The 16,220-nt window shown below is 47.6% G+C and overlaps 7 protein-coding genes across 7 annotated transcripts; 4 read left to right on the top strand and 3 right to left on the bottom strand.

The window, feature by feature from the left end:
* Positions 1-1,201: 1,201 nt before the first annotated feature.
* F9C07_7442 (putative short-chain dehydrogenase) lies at positions 1,202-2,320 on the bottom strand (the record flags this gene model as incomplete). The annotated part of the gene is made up of 4 exons (XM_041291329.1): positions 1,202-1,491; positions 1,550-1,676; positions 1,738-2,195; positions 2,245-2,320. The coding sequence occupies 4 exons, from the start codon at positions 2,318-2,320 to the stop codon at positions 1,202-1,204; spliced, it is 951 nt and encodes a 316-aa protein (XP_041145150.1).
* Positions 2,321-2,440: 120 nt separating this feature from the next.
* Positions 2,441-3,450, top strand: F9C07_1462536 (uncharacterized protein). Its single transcript, XM_071508110.1, has one exon. It carries the CDS (start codon positions 2,666-2,668, stop codon positions 3,308-3,310), a length of 645 nt encoding a protein of 214 aa, XP_071365232.1. The 5' UTR covers positions 2,441-2,665; the 3' UTR covers positions 3,311-3,450.
* A 139-nt stretch (positions 3,451-3,589) lies between these two features.
* F9C07_7441 (putative pterin-4-alpha-carbinolamine dehydratase) lies at positions 3,590-4,375 on the top strand (the record flags this gene model as incomplete). Its single annotated transcript, XM_041285524.1, has 3 exons — positions 3,590-3,961; positions 4,074-4,136; positions 4,199-4,375. 3 exons carry the CDS (start codon positions 3,590-3,592, stop codon positions 4,373-4,375), a joined length of 612 nt encoding a protein of 203 aa, XP_041145149.1.
* Positions 4,376-5,403: 1,028 nt separating this feature from the next.
* Positions 5,404-8,650, bottom strand: F9C07_2153365 (synaptic vesicle transporter). Its single transcript, XM_041291328.2, has 3 exons — positions 7,987-8,650; positions 6,368-7,849; positions 5,404-6,310 (listed from the first exon to the last, which is right to left on the bottom strand). Exons 2-3 carry the CDS (start codon positions 7,839-7,841, stop codon positions 5,955-5,957), a joined length of 1,830 nt encoding a protein of 609 aa, XP_041145148.2. The 5' UTR covers positions 7,842-7,849; positions 7,987-8,650; the 3' UTR covers positions 5,404-5,954.
* Positions 8,651-8,996: 346 nt separating this feature from the next.
* Positions 8,997-9,362, top strand: F9C07_7439 (uncharacterized protein; the record flags this gene model as incomplete). Its single annotated transcript, XM_071511624.1, has 2 exons — positions 8,997-9,097; positions 9,278-9,362. The coding sequence occupies 2 exons, from the start codon at positions 8,997-8,999 to the stop codon at positions 9,360-9,362; spliced, it is 186 nt and encodes a 61-aa protein (XP_071365231.1).
* A 628-nt stretch (positions 9,363-9,990) lies between these two features.
* Positions 9,991-12,552, top strand: F9C07_1464377 (uncharacterized protein). Its single transcript, XM_041291335.2, has 5 exons — positions 9,991-10,784; positions 10,850-11,573; positions 11,665-12,058; positions 12,137-12,335; positions 12,389-12,552. Exons 2-4 carry the CDS (start codon positions 11,106-11,108, stop codon positions 12,289-12,291), a joined length of 1,017 nt encoding a protein of 338 aa, XP_041145147.1. The 5' UTR covers positions 9,991-10,784; positions 10,850-11,105; the 3' UTR covers positions 12,292-12,335; positions 12,389-12,552.
* Positions 12,553-14,737: 2,185 nt separating this feature from the next.
* Positions 14,738-16,020, bottom strand: F9C07_7437 (inosine-uridine preferring nucleoside hydrolase; the record flags this gene model as incomplete). The annotated part of the gene is made up of 4 exons (XM_041291327.1): positions 14,738-14,913; positions 14,977-15,223; positions 15,276-15,784; positions 15,846-16,020. The coding sequence occupies 4 exons, from the start codon at positions 16,018-16,020 to the stop codon at positions 14,738-14,740; spliced, it is 1,107 nt and encodes a 368-aa protein (XP_041145146.1).
* Between the last annotated feature and the right edge of the window lie 200 nt (positions 16,021-16,220).

Raw genomic sequence — 16,220 nt, 5'->3', positions numbered from 1 at the left:
TTAAATTCTATAAGAACGCCTTGTCTTAGATATGATAGGCCGCAGATTTCCCTCTTTCATTCTGTGGATGCTCGGGTTGACCTTTGTTGATCTAGGATCTTTGTCACCAGTGTACTAACAATAGTATTGAGCCCCCTGAGCGGCTACTCCAACAGTGCCATCAGACATATCAACTCGGATGCTATTCATGAAAGTTGTGTTTCATACAAACTCAAAAGTCTATCAGAATCAAAGAAATACAACACCGTGTTGTCATGTGGCAGTAAATAACCCTCTGTTTAAAACGATGTATTCTTATGTACAGTTTGCTCATGAGAGCACTAGACACTGGGTAGCCTGAAGCATTAAGATGTGCTTTTGTACTGTATATACAATTCGGCTTGTGACCATGTACGGCTTTAGTAAGTCCTACACTCACAACACTCGAAACATCCAAGCTCAAGGGAGTGACATTCATATACCCCTGGCCATAAAGCTCTTGTTGTCGTGAGATAATGGTGCTCTGTCCATTTCTACCTTCCATTTTGCACATCAAGATTCGTATGATCGCGCTAGAAACACCCATACTGCAGAGTCTTCATTCCGACTGCGGGCTCTTCCTTGACAGTAACCTACGAGGCCATTACATGGGGCTATGTTCAAACCACTTGCTTATTTATACTTCTTCTTCTGCCTATCAATTCCATTTCCTTTCTCTTCTTGATGTTTTTGTCGGTTAAATACCTCTTTTCGGCCCTTGAAATCTGTAAAATTTTCGAATGGGAATGTACTGAATTCACTAGCTATGCCCTTCACTTTGACGGCATGTTCCATTCACGCCAGAGCGAAAGCAAACCCGTACCGCTAAGGCTCTGAGTTATGGCCAGGATTTCTTCAATTATATTCTTCTCGTCATTGTTCAACCTTGTTCTTCTTCATGTTGAACAATAATGCAGGATCTTTGTGATGGTTTAGCTCTCGATGTATTCTTGGGTTCTTGAGCCAGGTGCGATCAAATCGCAAGAGTTGTCATACATATTAAGCTGGGATAGAACAGTTATTTATTGCATCTGAGAAGCTAACAGAGCAAAGGCTTAGAATAAATGCCCCCCTTGGCCTTGACACCCGGTCAAAAGGTACATGTACATCCCCTGATATGCCTAAGTCTAGGGTGTGAGGTGGCCTACTGTGTCCATAGTCCGGATGCCATAAGGACTCTCGATCAAAAAGCCTCACTCGCGAGCTCCTCGCTTAGACTCCAGAGCCGGTCGGCCAGCTTGGGATCCCTAGCGTACTCTCGTGCCTCGCAAACTTGACAATCTTCCATATAAGCACCACTTGCGTCCGTCAACTCCGGGGATAATGCTGCTACAAGTGTGGTAGAGATGCCCTGCTCCAGAGACTTTGGCGGGTCTGGACCGAATGGGAATCCAGTATTCTTGCGGGCTACTTCATCCATAGCGCTGGGATCAAGGTCGGGGCCATGCAAGAGAAGGGAGGTCCCCGGAATATCTATACCAGGGTCAGCTTGACCTAATCGATCCACTGCAGGAGGAGATGAATGGCTAACAGCCAGGGTGAGCCGCAAATGACAGTATGCCATGCTCTTTATAGCGCTGTGCTAAGCCAACCGTGAATAGGATATTCGCTGTCTTGGACTGTCCGTACGCGGCCAACGGGTGATACGTTTGGCCGTCCTGGTGTAGTCAGTTTTCACTTTCTCAGCACGTAGGCGAATTAAGATCGAGGGTTACGTACTGAGAAATTCCAGTCATCGAAGAAAAACGGCGCCATGCGGTATGCTGCACTGGTGACATTGACGATGCGAGATCCAGGGCCAGCGGCAAGTATAGAAGGCATCAGCAGTTTCGTAAGGAGGAAATGCCCAATATGGTTAATAGCTAGGGTCTTTTCCAAACCACTTTTACTCTTGCTCCAAGGGATAGCCATAACACCGGCATTGTTAATCAGCACATCAATCTTAGAGGTAAGGCTAAGAACATCTGCTGCAGCCCGACGAACGGAGTCAAGGTCTTCAAGTTCGATGTGCACAAAAGCAGGCTGGGTCTCGGGACTAATCTCTTTGATTGTGGAGATGACAGTGCGCACCTTGTTCTCTGTGCGAGCGAGTAAAACTAAATGGGAGGGTCGTGCAGATGCCAGAGCAAGAGCAGTAGCACCTCCGAGTCCGCCCTCACTGGCGCCAGTAAGGACAACTAGTTCTCAATTAGCATAAACTCCAGCATACAATATTGTGACACCTACCGACTTTTCCCTCAATCAAGCTTCCCCATCTCTCAACCACTGACTTGCCTTCAGTATTAAAATCAAAATCAGACATGGCTAAATGAACTGTAGGAGTGGCGCAACAAGAGAAATGATTTCCCTTGTAATTTCTCGACTGTCGACAATGTACGGAAAAATCCGTCAGCTATGGCATTGTATTTATAGCCATGAAATGAACTATAGCCTTAACTCCAGATGTTGATCATTCAGCTTAAAATGACATAGGTTCCTCTTCAAAGCTGTATATCATTTAAGCGGCCAATCAGTGGGACAGATTCCTGCAGCCAAGTCCGCACAATGGCCAAGAGAGACTAGATGATTACAGCTCCACAACTAAATCCACAGGATAACCCCGAGTCAGCGACCAACTTGAGTGATCTGATCAACTGACCAATTGTCCATGGTGACTGAATATCAAAGTGGCCAACCATGTAACCCTATTGAAGCGGTGGAGCCTCCACACGCAAGTGATTACCGATCATTTCTAACCCCGCAACAAAAGAACCTCTATAGCAACGAATTGAGGAAAGAGGACGGAGAGGACAAACAGAACAACGATCTACAAGTACTTTCGAATATTTATCCTGTGCGGACAAGGGTAGCAGAAGATGCGGCTTTTGTTAGATCCGATATCGATTCGAAGGACCACTCAATGAAATTGCTTCCATATTTTCTTCGCCCATCGGCCACACAACGTTCTTGTCATCATCACCCATGGCTAGATTTCCGTCCGGATCTTCAAGTCCGAGATGATCTCATCCGTGCACAGGAACGTTACGATGAAGATGAACTCTGCTCAGATATACTGGGCTTCTGGAACCTAAACGCAACTGACAATATGCTGCTGGTCCGATCTGGTCCGCGGAAAGGGAGGCGACCGAAAGTTTTACAGAGAAATGGGGATGGCCCATTCACGGCTGCCCAGAGATTCTGTAATATATCAGTAATTGGCGAGCTCAAAGAGTTGAGAATCTCATCTTTCGCTACCTATAAGAGGGCCGCTGTATATGCTTCAAGGCGTAGCAGGGGAGGTATTGAGTCCTGACTCACAGCAAATTAACCATATTTAGTGCCAATACATAACTGACTTATCTTTCAACACTAGCATATCCGAAACCACTCTCTAGCACAATAATACCCCGAATAATCTTTCAAACTACGACATGTTCTCCCTGAAGTATATACTTCGGGAAATAGTCACGTGGGACCACTAAAAGCGGCAAGCCTCCACGGAGGTGGTCCGTCCACTGGCAGAATAAGGCGAAGCAACAGCTAAGCTAGCTCTATACAATTGTCCGCCAGTTCATCGATCTCCACAACAAACATGAACACCGTGTCCAGGGCGCTACAACGCCCCAGTCGATCACTGACATCGCAACTCTGCCGATCAATCCGCCAACATCACCACCGAGCTTTCCCGTCGCCCTCCGCCTCGATCGCCACTCCTCATTATACTCTCGGCTCCGGATCGCCATCTCTTCTCCGCACATCCAGCTATCCTACACCTTCGCAACCGCACCGTACTTTCTCGCACAGCTCAACAACGATGGCCGCAGCACCGAAATTTGCCCGAGGCATGAACAAAGGCCAATTGCAACCGGAGCTGAACTCGTTACTGGAACAAGGGTGGGCGCTGGATGAGGATGGAATGGGCGTGAAGAAGACATACTACTTCAAAACATATTTCAAGGCGGTGGTATGTTCTTCTCTCTTCTTTCTTTGCCCAAAAAACCTCTACTTGAATACCTACACCTGCTATCTTTAATCTGTCTACAATACGTTCGAAAGCTGATAAACCGAAATAACAGAGCTTCGTCAACGTCGTCGCATCGCAAAGTGCAGCCAAGAAACACCACCCAACCATCACAGTCGTGAGTGCCCCAACTCAAACAGAACCAAAACAATTCTAAAAAGTACAATTCTATAAAAACAGAGAATCGGCTCCGTCGACATCCACTGGACCACGCACCAACCACGCGGTCTAACCGATAAAGATCTGACAATGGCGCAACACTGCGACGAGGCGGCAGAGTTAATGGGCGCTGTGGAAAAGGATCAGGGCAAGAAATGCGGTCCTTCTTCCCCGACTCCCTCTTCGCCGGGGTTATAGTCGCAAACAGAATATATAAAATAATCAATCGTGTATATGATTATCCTGCCGTGCAGGGTGATGTAGTCTTCTTCGGAAACATACCTGCACTTGAGTCAATACTATCTGCATATCTACATAAACGAAAACAAATCAACCTACTCAACACGGTACAGTGTAACGGTCACCAGCCAGGTTACCTCACCCCTAAACAGAAATCACAGCCATACAAAAGTCTCGACCCGTCCATTCCTGAGTACCTCAAGCCTCACTATCAACAACAAATCACATGCCTACGCCAAAGAATCCTTCACAACAATCTAGACTCGCAAGAACCCTTAACCATTGCCAAATCCAAAAACCCCATTTCTAGGCCCCCCTCAAGAATGATGCCTGCCCTTATACTTCATACTTAATACCTACCTACCCAGCCATCCAGGTGCATATGTTCATACATAACACATCATAACATAGATCCCAAACCAAACCAACACCAGTCACCAAACCACCAAACCACAAACCCACCAAACCCACCAAATAAATAAATCTGATAAACAAACCAGAGTCAATGAGGTCATAAATATGAAGTCATAACCCCACCAGGTACCCCAGATACCCGAAACGGCCAACAACCTTAAGCTTATCTAGGTAGTATCGGGAAGATGAGTCTAGGTCGCATGGGTGGGCTACACGCGAGTCAGGAATAGAGTTCCGGAGGGTTGTACCGGACCCCTGTGGTACCTTGTGCGGTTGGAAAGGGAGCTGTGGAGATATACGAGGTAGAACTCAATTCGATCGGTTCCCTGATCCGTCGACTTCGGTAGGATCATGGAGTCATACCTTGATAGACGCATCGAGTATGAGCGATCAAGGGGTCCCAACCCCACAGATCGGTACCAATATACTGGAGTCCCCTCCCCTTCACCCCGCACGACACATGTGGAATGGATCCCTATCATACCGTATAACATTCTGTAGGTATCTACATCCCGCGGAGGGTTACATTGACTTGACATAAAACGGTCAATGCCACTCCAGTCATAAAGTTACGAAGAGAATAAGCGAAGTCTGTAAACGTTTGAGTTTTGTATTATGCTACAGCCTCTTCGACACATCGCCGGAAGCAGCACTTCTTGAAGAAACCGTGGCTGGGAATCAAAATGCAATACATACACAAGAACAGAGAATGGAAAAACAGAGGCTTGGGAAATAAAAAGATTAAGCAAGAAATTAAAGCCTATTAACGTGCACGCAGGCGTATGGTCGCTCGAACGCACACGTCAAGCTTGTGCACCCGTTTTCCAAGACAGATGCATCCGTTCGTGATACTCCAACGTACATACATCTGCACCCTTCCAGTAGAATCACCCATGAATGTGAAACCAAAAAAAAGACCTCGTCGAAACAAGAAGTAGGAAAGAAAAGTAATTTTGAGAAGATCCGCTACCCTGCCGTTCCATCCTAGACATATCCAAGACAAGGGTCACCGCATGTTGGTCATTGGCGGAAAGTAACCTTCGTCAATCGTTTCCGTAACATCGTCATCACACAACTCAATCAGCCCCAGGCCGACGTCGTAGAGATGTCGAGACGTATTCATCTATTGATTAACACTGTTTCGGCGAGAGTTGACGCGTGAATTCACACGGGAGTTGGCATGTGAAGCAGGGCGGGATCCAATATAGCTGCCTTGACGGCTCCCAAGATTTTGACGGATGCGCAAGTTCTGCTGAGACCGAGCAAAGGAGTTCGCCCGGGACCCGGAGGGGATCTTAGAAAGCCGGCGACCATGGGTTTGCATTTCGACGCGGGCATCGGATAATTGCTGGGCAAAGGGCGAGCGCTTGCGTAATGTTGGTCCTTTCCAATAGATCACATATACCGCAATTACAAGCACGAATGAGATGCAGAATAGAATCGTAGATGCGTACTCCAGATGGTACTTTCCGCCAATATCTGAACACTCTTATTAGCGCTTGCTGCATTTCCAGCGAATTTATATCCATCACTTACTCTGATAGAAAGGAGTAGCAGGGATGGTAAGAACACCAGCGAGGAAGTCTCTCGCCCATCCATTTCCACCCGTCGCTGAGGCCGAGTACGGACCGTATGCACAGACCATGTAGTCGATAGTAGCCATGTAAATACTATAGTTAGCAATACCGACGATCGCCGAGAAAACCATAGTTCCAATCCAGTGTGTCTGGGGTAGACTGGTCCATGCGAAGCCAATCAAACCAATGGGAAGACAGGGCGCAGTGTACAACAACCACCAGAGTCGGGATTCATATTGGGTATGCTCGTCATCTGGCCTCATCCGCCGTTCGTAGACGTTTCTTCTGATCGCGGGGACAAACGAAGCCCAGGCAATGAAATAACCCACGAGAATTGGAAGGAACGAGAGGCCCAATGCCACGGTGCTGAAGTTCCATTGGGCATACACGAGACCAAATGATTGAATGAACATGAAGATCAGGGCATCACTGAATCCACTCAAAAGAGAGAGGGTAAGGACGATCGGCTCAGTCAAGAACATCTTGAAGGGACGGACCCAGGTGACCAGAATTTCCCTCATGGAGAATCGCTCCCTGTAGGGGATGAGCTCGTTAGGACCATAGAGGTTAGGATTTTCGCCGCTCTCTCTCTTTTTCTTGGCAATCCGGTCCATCAGAATAGTAGTACGGGTCTCGGGGACGAGGAGGAAATGGGCAATCTGGACAAATCCTCCAAAAATGAGCTGGATCCAGATGTTCCAGCGCCATGGCAGGTATGCTTCAACAAATCCACCCACAACTGGTCCAAGTACCGATCCACCAACAGAAGAGAAGACCACACAGGCTACAGCATATTGCTGGTCATCAGCTTCCCACAGATCTGCAATCATACCGAGAGTGACCGATCCTCCAGCGGAGCTAAGACCACCTAGCGCACGGCCAACCATAATAGAGGCAAAATTCGGGGCGAGGGCAACAGGGAGTTGCCAGACATTGACCAGGAACAAGCTTGCCTGCAGAATCGGTTTGCGACCCAGTTCCTCGCTCCACGGAGCCCATAGCTCGCAACCAAACGCATAGAGCACAAGGAAGATCATCGCTCCACAACGAGCAGCTTGCATGCTGACGCCAAATTCCTCCGAAATACCCCCCAGCGCATTAGAATACAAACTGGTGTTGAAATTCATAGAAACCTGGACAAGGAAGATAACTGAGATAATCATCCATTTTCTCCAACTTGGGAAAGAGTAGCCCAGCTGATCGTAGCATTCTTCTTCTGTCAACTCGATCTTCCCCCCGTCCAAGGCGGTGTTTTCCAGCTGATGGAAGGTAGTTCCAGCAGCCGCAGGGTCATTTGCTAAACCCAGCTGGGGTTTGTGCAGGGGAGGCTCAGCCTCTTTTTCAAATCCTCCATCGACCTGAGATGAGGAGGAAGCCCCCGACTCATGGAGCTTCTCATCCCTGTTTATGGCCTGGTCCGAAAGGGGAGCCATATTTGATCCTATAAATCGCTGGTTAGAAACTCTGGGGAAGAGAGGGCAAAAGCTTGGGAGCCTGAAGAAATGAAAGTTGGAGCCAAGTGGAAGAGGTCACAAAACATTAGAGTGGCAATTGAAGATGTATAGAAAAAAGACTTACAGAGGAGGCAATAGCGATCGTCCCAATCCAGTAACAAGGTGATGTGTAGGTCGGATTGTTTAGAAGTGGAGGTAAGTGGAGGGTGTACCACGAAAGGAATATAGATGTATGAAAACGGGGAGGAGGATGATTGAAGTAGGAAAGAGGATTTGAGGAAGTGGGAGGAGAGGAGAGGATATAGAAATAGAAAAAAAAAAGTAAAACTAAAAAAAAGACCGAGAGAGAAAGCAGCGACTGAAAAAGGAAAAGACGCAGCCAAACCGTGCTTTGCAGCTCAATCAGGTAGTCACCCAGAAAGGGAAAGTATGGGGGAACAGGCCTAAGGAACCAAGTGGAAATACTACCTCAACCTAAACTTACCAGATAGAAAGTATTATATGTACCTCGCGCTGACTGTTGGGGTCATACACCTATCCTTGCCTGTTTTATTTCGTTATTTTCTTTTTTTTCTTTTTTTATACCTGCGAAATTAACACAAATGATAACCTCTCCGAGGGAATTTATTACATGCAGGTAAGAGAAAGAAAAGACAATGAGGGCTTTTTCTTTTACTTAACACACTCTTTTTCTGTTTTATTTATATTTATATTTATATATATATATATATATTTTTTTTTGCCCTCTCTATATTTTGAAAATTCGATCATCCACTGATTTCATGGCCCAATTCGTCTTTCAACGGGAAACTGGACCGCATGGGTCATGCATCAAGGAAGAACCTCCTTGGCTCTGGTTGGCCCATGGTTGCAGACCAGGACCGAATCAGGAAGACGGACTGCATTCCACTTGGACTCCAATGTCATCCACTTGCCACGCCGGCCGAAGTCTGTTGTCCAGCTGCGAGATCTGACTTCCCCCGGACATTGCACTAGTCGGAGGCGGATAGTCCCCCCTACATCATGGGCGCATAGTCTGACTGGCGGCCAACAGCGACCGTCCCCACGGGTATGGTAATAACATCCCGCAACAGGGTAAGAAGTCAGGCTGGTGGTTTTGGTACCTCCACTTTAATGCGGATGGGGTATCCAGCAACCATTACTGGAAGCGTTCTGGGCCGGGGCAGTCGAGGAATGCCCGCTTCGGGAAAGAAGACAAAAAGTGGCACGGGATTGTGAGAGTCCCACATCAGACACACAGTATTAGTTATGCAGGCTATACGAACGGCAATGCTCAATCTCATGGTATTTTTATGATTAAGATTCTGCGGGATTTAATTATAGGATACTCTAAAGTAAGCCAAAAGAGATTATTGCTGAATGCTATGGGACGTGGTTGTTATCCATGAGATTAGGGTTGGGTTCGTCGTGACCCGATGCAAGGGAGTCGGCATCAGCGACCACGAGTTGCGTGGCTTCCCGATGGGCGGTCGGTATTAAACCGAAGTTTGTATTTGGAGAATCGGGATCATAAGCAACCATGAAAATGTATTTGGTAACACCTCGTATTTGATGGAGAGAATTTCCTGTTCATTACATTGCAATGAACAAAATGAATGGAGTCATTCCCTGTAATGAAGGCCCACTCATATTGGGCCCAGTTTTTCTTTCTCTCCTTTTGTCCCATGGGGGTTCTCGGACCATTCGGGGTAACCGTGAAATGACGTCAATCGCTTTTCTCCGGCCTTTCGTCCAGTACATTTGCTCTCTGAGGAAGTTTGATCATCGTCCAGGACTAAGAAAAGCGTATACATTCGTCCAGAGAACGAAGGAAATAAAAGATGTGTTGCCTGATGTGCGTAATATTGCCCTACAACTATGATGAAAGTGTTCTTTCTAGAAAACCATATCGAAGCCTGTCAAGGAAAAATTTTCGCACTAGTTTCTTTGTCCCTCTAATTGGCTTGTGAGGTTCATAATCCATCGCATGTCCAGTTTCCTCATTTCACTCGGGCGCTCTTCTCTACCCTTATATCATAAATCGTTCGGATAGTGGGGATTATCCTCAGTCAAGGTACCAAGTAACGTCTCAGACAGTCAAAACAAACACCGCACGATAATACTGATGATAATCCTGATACTATGTAATTATACCGTAAGCAAGCAAATAAAGCACCGAGGATTATAAAGACCGATGATCGTCATTGCCACGGAGCGGTTATCTCGTGATTCGTTACCATCATAGTAGACAGGTTACGGCTGGCGGCATCAACCGCCACATACGTCGGTGCAGTGAACAGACACACGTTAGTCAAAGATATTTTTGATCGTCCCCATTATGATACTGTAGCTTAATAAAAGTCGCGTAACATACACTTGATATCATGTATAACCAGAACACCTATTGTGTATACACATCTGCACATCGCTTTTCCATTAACATTAGTCATGGGTACGATTTCGGTGAGAATAAGCATAGCTAGCCAAGGATTTCCGGGTAACCTGGGCGCCTGGACTCAAGCTAAGGCAATTAGGTGGCCTCTATCCGGTCAGCCAAGGCCGGATGCCAAGTGATCCCATGGAAGAGCTACTCCTCCCCTGTCTGGGCAGGGCCGAAGCAAAGTTTGCGGCTTTAATTAGTGAAAACAGAGTTGCGTAGCGGTTTGAACCTCCTATGAAGGAACCCTCTCACTTCGACATGTTCGTATAATCTTCCATTGCATTGTTCCCTCAGCTTCTAGAATTCCCATGGAAAAGTGCCCGACACGGCACGGGCGACGCTGATCAGACTCGTGTGGGTTGCTTATGCATAGGAGGGCAACTCTAGTATCCATCATGGATACCTGATTCTGTATCCTTATTTGTGGAAGGTTCATGTACATTCCAACACATCACGTGGGCTGATTTAGGAATGGCAGTCTGGTTAGTCAGGCGCTCAATGATCGACGCTTTCATTCGGCTGTTTTCGGGATTTAATTGGCAGGCAGCCTATTCCAGTCTCGGCCTAGACCAAAGCCCGTGACCCGCTACCGTTCGAACCTAGCTTGACCGCCTGCCGCATCGGAGCACTCCGCCTTTCCAACTGCATCCACTTGGCACTAACTGTCACTGTTTCTGTTGCTTTGATCATTGACATTATCTTGGCTCCTGACAACTCGATCTATTCTCTATTCTCAGGCAAAAGTTCACTGTTGAACACTTTCTTCCTTTCATCGCCTTCTTCGATCGGCCTGTTGGAGGAGAATGTGCCCCGATATCAACTCACTTCCCCCGTCGCGTTCCTCTTCTGCCTCCCCGCGTCAAGCACGGAATCTCCCCACTTCTTCTGACAGCCAGCAGCATTCTTCATCCGGGTTCTCCCCTGCATCGGCCACCATGAGTAATAACAACAATAATAATCAGAACAACCATCATCAAACCTCGGAGGTCCCTCGTCGGCTTTCCCGCAGCTCTCGCGCGGGCATGCCGGGGCCAGAGCGACGCCGGTCCGCTGCCGGTGCCAACTTTAACCTGAATAATAATGAGCCGACTGGGGACTCCATGGCCCCGTCCGACCACCGCTCCTCACTAGGTCCTCATGGACTTCGGACGTCTAGCCCATCGAGTCTCGGAGGCAGCCCGATTATTGCGACCGGGGACCCGCATCACCAACGTGCCCCTTCGTTGGGGGAGCTGCATCAAGAATTGGAGCAGGAGCAAGAAGCCCAAGTGGTATGATCCCGACTACTACCGTATCATTGCCGTGGCGGTTAAATTGCCACCCCCTTGTCGATACATGTCAACTAATCTGGATCCCGGTTAGAACCGACTTTTGCATATGATCCGAACCCAACAAACTCAACTGCAGCAATTACAGCAGCAACAGCAGGGTTCTCAGGGCACGGCCATCGACGATTCGGACCGCTCTGCGTTTCCTACTATCCCACCCGTCTCGGCTGGCGGCAATCGAACATCAACTCAGTTCCCCTCGTCGCTGTCAAGCCGCCGACCCTCACGGCCGTCGAGCCAGGCGGCGTCGCCTAGTCTCCGACCGCTGTCTGATGCACCCCGCGGGCCGGAGGGACCTGAGTGGATCGCGGGCACCAGTGAGAGCCCAGCACGACGGAGCAGCCGCGACGAAGGTGCGTTCTACCAGGCCGAAGCCGCAATGCTCGCGAGGGAGAATCAAATTTTGCGACAGCGCATCCGGGATTTAGGTGAGTGGTTTTTTTTTTTAAAGTTTTTACTAGTCATGTTTCGCATCCACCAGGACCAAGTTAACCAGAGAACAAAAGAACGCCAGGTGAGTGAGTTGAGCACTTCGCCCACTCGAGGTGGTGTGCGGTCGGGCGAGATCGCCGCAACTCCTGCCACAGAAGGCGGCGCAACTGCCGATCCCCATGCGACTGTTGGAGTGAGATCGACCAATGAACCCGCGGATAAGACCTGATTGGACAAATGCAATACCTGCATCGGGGGACGGAGTATTTCACGGTGTGCTTCTCCAGATTTCAGGACGATCAATACGGAGTACATATCTCTTACAGCGGGCAACCGCAGTTCAAGGTTATATGCATTGTCTCTTTATGAGCTGGCTCCCGCTCTGGTCGTATGCGTGCCATCTAAAGTTGTCTATACGAACCAGCGATCCGAGCGCGAGCCTACAGCCATCCCGCCGGATATGAACAATCATCACACCTAATCACAATAAGTCTCGGGTACGTTTTGTGGCTGTAGGGCTAGGAGACCCCTACCTTGAGGCGTCAGCATTGGTGGCTTAAACCGAGACACTATTGTATTGTGCATATTGGGCGCCCAATATAGCCAGAGCCTTTATAAGAGGCGTTTGCTATTTTAGTAATAACAACTTCTTTCTTTCTATTCTCGTATCCCTTCTTTACCACGGAACTACACCGGTTATGAAGAGACACAACAATTTGAGCCGGGCAAAGGTAGGGGACAAAAAGAAATTGCCCGCAATCTCCACCCAACGTGGATGCATCCAATTCTCGAAGACACGACACACATCCCGTAATATCCCCAACCCCCAGAAAGAAAATTTCCAGCACTTCTAACTATAGGCTCTCGACATACACCACATTTCTTTACACCACATCCTTTGCACTGCTTAGTCTACCCCTTGCCTACAATAATGACCACCATCCCCTTAGCTCCATCATACAGCCCAGTCCCCGACTGTTTAAACAAGATGCTACGTAGTCAGATACATTCTTACTGCAGCCCCATGCTCAGTGGTCCTCTATGAGTTTCTGTACATTCTACAACTGGTCTCACCCACAAATAGTAATTTTTCCTCAATCAACAACCTACTTTTATTCAAGTATTACAAGGCACAACTTGTGCTTTTTCAGGCAAAATAACATACGACGCTGCAACTAAAGATTTAAGCATGGCCCTCAATTACATGTCTCCCTAATTTTCCCCTTCTCACCTTCCGATAGCGCATTTGTTTTATTAAGTTATTCCTTCGTCTTACCACCCGTAGTTACTGTCCTTTTGTCCACAACAGATTACTTTCTCATACTACCATTGTATGTACCTAGTCCTGCAACATATCAGTTCACACTACCCACCAGACACAGCACATCTTTCCAAAGATAGACATCCAAGAACAGTAATTACTAGACAGGGTCAGATCAGATCACACCTCAACTTCACATGGCAGGCCATGTCTCATGGAGAATTGAAAGATATACACCAGCACTCAGCACATGATCACCGGTACCCTAGACTCTAGTCCCTTGAACAAGACTTGAGCGATACAGTGGAAGCAATGTTTTCTCGTCTTTATTTCGGAGATTAGCCCAGGTGGATCACAGGGCCGGTATAGTAAGAGGTGTGGACTCGCCTTGTGGGTGCTCAGAAGCTAGTGATGTGTCTTCGAACTCAGATACACTTCTCCTGATACAGAGCAATCCTTTGTCTGATATGACAGGTGCTGGCTTGTTTCGTATTAGTGAAGTATAGGCTTGAAGAAGTTTCCTTGTTTGGAATTGTTCATTGTCTGTAACTCTGTGGCCCATTTCCTGGATACTAAATAGTTCAGGCCACCTATGAGAGTTCTTGTCCTAGTGTAAATCCAAAGCACGAAGATATTCGAGCAAAGCAGATATATTTGTTTAAGAACGTAGGGCTCGGTTTGTTCACCGTGTAAGTACTAGAGTTAAGAGAGTGATATTGGCGTTGATGTAGAAAATGAATGCTTATCCATTCGGGCTTGCCTTGTAGAGATCCAGAGCAGGTACGCATAAGCCCGACATTGGCGGAAGTGGGACAGCACCTAGCACCTGCAACATTTCAAGACTCCTGATAATACAAAGGTTATGCCTGGGCGACATTAGAAGACCTCCCAGCTGCAAAGGCAGCGGTGAGAGGGTTTGTTATGGTTAACAAAGACGAAGATGAAGAAGTACACGGATGTGACTCCGAAAATTACAAGCCGAAGTAGCTAGCAATGCATGGAAGTCGCTGCAGGGTCGATAGCTTGGTGACGATGGTGACCCAGTTCAGTGTTTGTCTATGATGCCACTCCAGGAATACAGGTCTTCTCGAGGTATTTCTTCTCTAAGGATATGGTTTTGTATGAATCATATATAGATGTTGTTCTGACGCTGTACGTGGATTGATTTAGTGTTATCTAATGGGTAACCGTGGGCTTACTGCACCTCCTTGACATCTCCTTCTTAAAGCAAGATCTTCTATTTGGTCTAGAATATATACATTATATGTGCGGCTAATTAAAGCTTGAAAGTACTACTCCGGCAACATTTGTCATACAAAAAGTCTCTGTGACCTCATGGCGTCGATCCATTCTATACATATATTCAAGATAAGTACTGTCATACCTTAAGATAGCAATGGCAAAGGACATCCACTCAAGAACACGTGGGAGGCTTCCACATAGCCTGCTTCATCATGTCCTTGAGCTTCGCACCATCGATACGGTTGACATAGGTGATGTTGCGCACACCCGGTGGCTTTAACATGGCCTGGTAGACATGGATGTTTCCGTAATTAGGACTTCCATAAGAGATATCGACATCGATATAGGCTACACTCCAGTTAGTAATGTCACCATCAGTTGAACAATGCGGAACCCAGACACCCCACTTACCAGTAGTGGTGTTAGTAGCAAGAGACCGGTCAACCATGAGGGCGGCCGCAGTCTCGTCCCAGAAAGGAAATTCAGTGCCATAGTGATCATGGAAGAGCTTGGTATACTCATTCTTGACCGTGTAGACCTCATCGAGGTACTCTTGTGTCGACTGCACCTGATTGGCCACGTTTCCGGCAATAACGATCTCGGGGAACTCTGCATTGAGAGCAATCTTCGCAGCTTCCGGGTCGACCATCAGGTTGATCTGTAGTTGATATAAGTTGGTTCATTATGGGAGAGTGGGTCAATACACCTACATCGGAGTTGATGTCCGCCTGCAAATAATCACCTGTGACCTGATACATGTTCACATCCACGTATCCTCCCATGATGACCAGTTCCTTAGCCAGGGAAGCGAAATCGGAATCCATTCGCACTGCTAAGGCGACGTTGGTCAATGCTCCGGCGGAGTAGATGGAGACTTGATGCGGATATTTGTGGACCATTTCAACCATGAAGTTTGCAGCAGATGTGGAGTGGTTAATCTTAGTAGTTGGAAATCCCTCAATAAATGCGGGCTTGACGATCCGATTTGGATCCCCTGATGTTGGGTCATTACCGAGTGCTTCTGCTGTTGCATTCTCTAGAGCGAAAGCGCCCTCCCAGGGGAGTTTGCCATGCACGCTTTCCCATGCCTGGAAACGCTCTGGTGTATTGATTAAGGGATAGGTGGCGCCCGCATAGACTGGTATGCAGCTGAGGTTCCCGACCTCTAGGTTGGCTAGCGCATGATATGCGCATTGACGCTGCCACGAATTGGCCGTGTCTTGAAGAGTGTTAGAGCAGTGGCTGGTACTGCATAAGAAAACATGAGGAGCTGAGCTCACCAGAGATTAACCCCAGAACCTGGACGTCGTTCTTGAGAGCGATCAAAAATGGAAGAAAGCTGACTGCCCCCCAGTCGTTATCCAGGATAGCATATCTTTTTTCAGTTTGGCTGACAGGTGAGCCCAGGGCCAGGGAAAGAAAGAACAAAGAAGAAAGAGAGCGAGTCGGCCACATCTTCACAGAAGGGGTGTTTGAGTCTCAGGTATGGGAGTTGAATAGTTTCTCCGCATGACGGCTCGGGTTGCATTTATATGCTTGGTAATTGTGGTGGTGGGTCAGACTCAATGCGACTACTCCTCATTGAATTTCGGCCATGCTCTTGACCGTCACCCTATCGTGCACCATAGCACCTATCGGCTTCTCGTCACCACACA

This window comes from Aspergillus flavus, chromosome 3 (genome assembly GCF_009017415.1).
Source record: "Aspergillus flavus chromosome 3, complete sequence".
Taxonomy (NCBI): Eukaryota; Fungi; Ascomycota; class Eurotiomycetes; order Eurotiales; family Aspergillaceae; genus Aspergillus; species Aspergillus flavus.
This window is presented reverse-complemented; position numbering and strand designations above follow the sequence as displayed.

Bases quoted from the DNA above. Each gene is read 5' to 3' on its own strand.
- F9C07_1462536 (XM_071508110.1), top strand. From the start codon at position 2,666: ATGGTGACTGAATATCAAAGTGGCCAACCATGTAACCCTATTGAAGCG.
- F9C07_2153365 (XM_041291328.2), bottom strand. From the start codon at position 7,841: ATGGCTCCCCTTTCGGACCAGGCCATAAACAGGGATGAGAAGCTCCAT. The intron at 6,311-6,367 runs GTAAGTGATGGA...AAGAGTGTTCAG, and splicing joins TGCTACTCCTTTCTATCAGA to ATATTGGCGGAAAGTACCAT.
- F9C07_1464377 (XM_041291335.2), top strand. From the start codon at position 11,106: ATGTGCCCCGATATCAACTCACTTCCCCCGTCGCGTTCCTCTTCTGCC. The intron at 11,574-11,664 runs GTATGATCCCGA...GATCCCGGTTAG, and splicing joins AGGAGCAAGAAGCCCAAGTG to AACCGACTTTTGCATATGAT. The intron at 12,059-12,136 runs GTGAGTGGTTTT...AGAGAACAAAAG, and splicing joins ACAGCGCATCCGGGATTTAG to AACGCCAGGTGAGTGAGTTG.